This window comes from Cervus canadensis, chromosome 28 (genome assembly GCF_019320065.1).
Source record: "Cervus canadensis isolate Bull #8, Minnesota chromosome 28, ASM1932006v1, whole genome shotgun sequence".
NCBI classification, from domain to species: Eukaryota; Metazoa; Chordata; class Mammalia; order Artiodactyla; family Cervidae; genus Cervus; species Cervus canadensis.
Genome location: NC_057413.1, coordinates 29,082,706 through 29,085,293, shown reverse-complemented (window position 1 = coordinate 29,085,293; position 2,588 = coordinate 29,082,706). Strand labels below are relative to the sequence as shown.

The 2,588-nt window shown below is 32.3% G+C and overlaps 1 protein-coding gene across 1 annotated transcript; it reads right to left on the bottom strand.

The window, feature by feature from the left end:
- Positions 1–356: 356 nt before the first annotated feature.
- On the bottom strand, positions 357–625 carry LOC122429265 (beta-defensin 110-like). Its single transcript, XM_043449495.1, has one exon. It carries the CDS (start codon positions 623–625, stop codon positions 473–475), a length of 153 nt encoding a protein of 50 aa, XP_043305430.1. The 3' UTR covers positions 357–472.
- Between the last annotated feature and the right edge of the window lie 1,963 nt (positions 626–2,588).

Sequence of the window (2,588 nt, the reverse complement as noted above, 5' to 3'; positions counted from 1 at the left end):
ACCTTTGAAGTGGCTAGTCCAGAAATTAGTGCTTGTCTTGATTAAATGGAATCACAAGACATATTGACATCCATGTAAACAGTATAATTTAAGTATTTCAGACAAAGTAGCCTAAATAATTTCAAGCACACAAGGGTATGTGACATTAATAATCTCTTGTTAAACTAAATGATATTTTTTCTTTCCTAGCTCCTATAGTAGCAAAAGTGGTCAAAATGAGACGATAAGCACAATTAGAGAGTTCCCTTGCTGAATTAATATGTTCCTCCATCTGAAATACAAAGAAAGTGTGCAAAGAATAAACAGGTTAGAGACTGCAGATTATTTTTATTGGTGTAAATAATGGTACTGAAGATTCAAAAGTACATATTTCCATTCAATACTGCAAACATTTTCTTTTTACCCACTCTTGGGTCAATAGGATGCAACTCTGTTCCAGACTTTGATGTTCAAATACTCTGATTTCCAGCATTTATATGCAGCATTGATTTCTCCATTTAATGCAATATCCGTAATCATACTCAATATCATCACAAAATGGTTTACATATTCCTTTAACTTCTTGGCATCTCTCAAATCTATACTTTGGTTCAAGTTCACTTCTGGCTGCAATCAAGAAAGACATCTTAGAGATCAATCTAATTTTTCACTCAAGGGTAAAAGAAAACCTGTTCTAGTCATGAGATCATGTGCATAGGAGATGGAGCATTTGAGATTTAAAATTGTTTTATAACACAATTTATCAGTTATTTCTGACAATAAACAAGATAAAAACATTTTACTTACATACACCTTTTACATTATCTTACAGTTCACATCAGTATTAAACTTCAGGTGGCTCCTAGGGGCTCTTGCTCTATCTTTTTTTTTTCTTACTTTATTACTAAGAGCAGATTGACTTTCCCAGACTTTCATGAAGATGGTGTTTATAGCTCTTAAAAAGCCTATAATTTTCATTTTCTTGTTTTCTCACTTTTAAAATCCTATCCTTATTTCCTTATAGTATCATTTGTTCAATACTTTGTCAATTCCAGATCTTACTCTTAATTGAAATTGTTTTCATTATACCAGAGCAAATGGATATATTCCTATTAACAGTCGACATAACACAATTTTGTACTTCACTATATGTATTTTTCTTGAACATTTGTTGCAATACTTTATTCTTGCAGCCAAAATATAAACACGTATATGACAGTTATGGTTTCTTCCGATTCTTTGTTTTCTCTTACTTGATATATATATATATATTCTGGATGACTGTAACACAGTAGGCATGAAAATACTTACTCATACAGTAATTTATTAAAAACTGAAACATTTATAGATGCACATAGAAAAACAGTTTTGTTGTACATTAAGTATTTAGTAGAAAGTGGAGCCCCCCGATAGCCTCCTAGTTTGTTGTGAGTCATTTGGGACAACGCAAAGAAAGAAGTTTTGAGATTCCAGATTCACAGCTTTGTATTCATACGTTAAATTACATTAAACAGAAGCAAATAGTGTTGGTACTTTAAGATTTTATTTTTCTTAAAAGTTCAATTTAAAAAGCCAGTTGTAAAGCAATGAATGCTTTAGAAGATACTCTGATGGTCAAGTTTATTTTTTTTTCCTTCAATTTTATCATGGTACTTATTTATCTTGGATAAATCATCCACTCATCTGCTCTACAGAATGTAATAAACATAGCTACCACACATACATCTTGAACATTAAATATTGCATATGTGTGTGTCAGGAAAAATACAGTAGAATAATTCATTAAAATCTCCCACCCCTCCAGGTCATCACAGAGCTCCAGACTGGGGTACCACACAGCAACTTCCCACCAGCTTTCCATATTACACCTGATAGTGTATGTGTGTTGATGCGCCTACCTTTTTGAAAATCTTTTACTTTTTAAATTAATCAATATTCCTGAGACCTTAATATCTTGTCAATCCATCAAATCCATGTTGATTAAAATATATTAAATTCATTTTCTAGTCCTTATAACAACCTCACAAAGAATATATTATTGTCATGCTCATTTTGTAGATGAGGAAAATGAAAAGAGAGTAGTTAAATAGATGACTCAAGGTCAACCTAGAAATAGTGAATTATTTTGCCAGGGTTTGGATTTAGGGTAATTGAGTTTCTTGTGATATCCTGCTCAGTTTTAGAGGTGATCTTTAAACATAGATCAGACCTTAATGAACCTGGAATTTTGAGCAGTGTTCCTTCTTATGAGCTGGAAATTCACTAGACCAGTCTTGGTCTGTCAGTTATATATTCTAACCATTAAGTGTAGCATTTTAAAGGAATTTTTAGAAGTTAATGTCTTTAAGATGGTTTTTTGTTCAGATATATCAAGATTAAAAACTTTGGAAACCAGCAAAATATATAAGCCCCAAACTGGTAATAAATACAGCTCTGTGGTTTGCAAAAGACATTGAGAAAAATACTTTTTGATAGAAGAAGTCAATGTAATAAACAAGATAATCTTGGGAAAACCAGAAGAAAGGATATTCAGGGATGAAATGCTAGAGGCCACGGCATCCAAGAGACTATTAAAATGGGGAAGTCAGATGAGATCGGGCACGTTCAGG

Bases quoted from the DNA above. Each gene is read 5' to 3' on its own strand.
- LOC122429265 (XM_043449495.1), bottom strand. From the start codon at position 625: ATGTCTTTCTTGATTGCAGCCAGAAGTGAACTTGAACCAAAGTATAGA.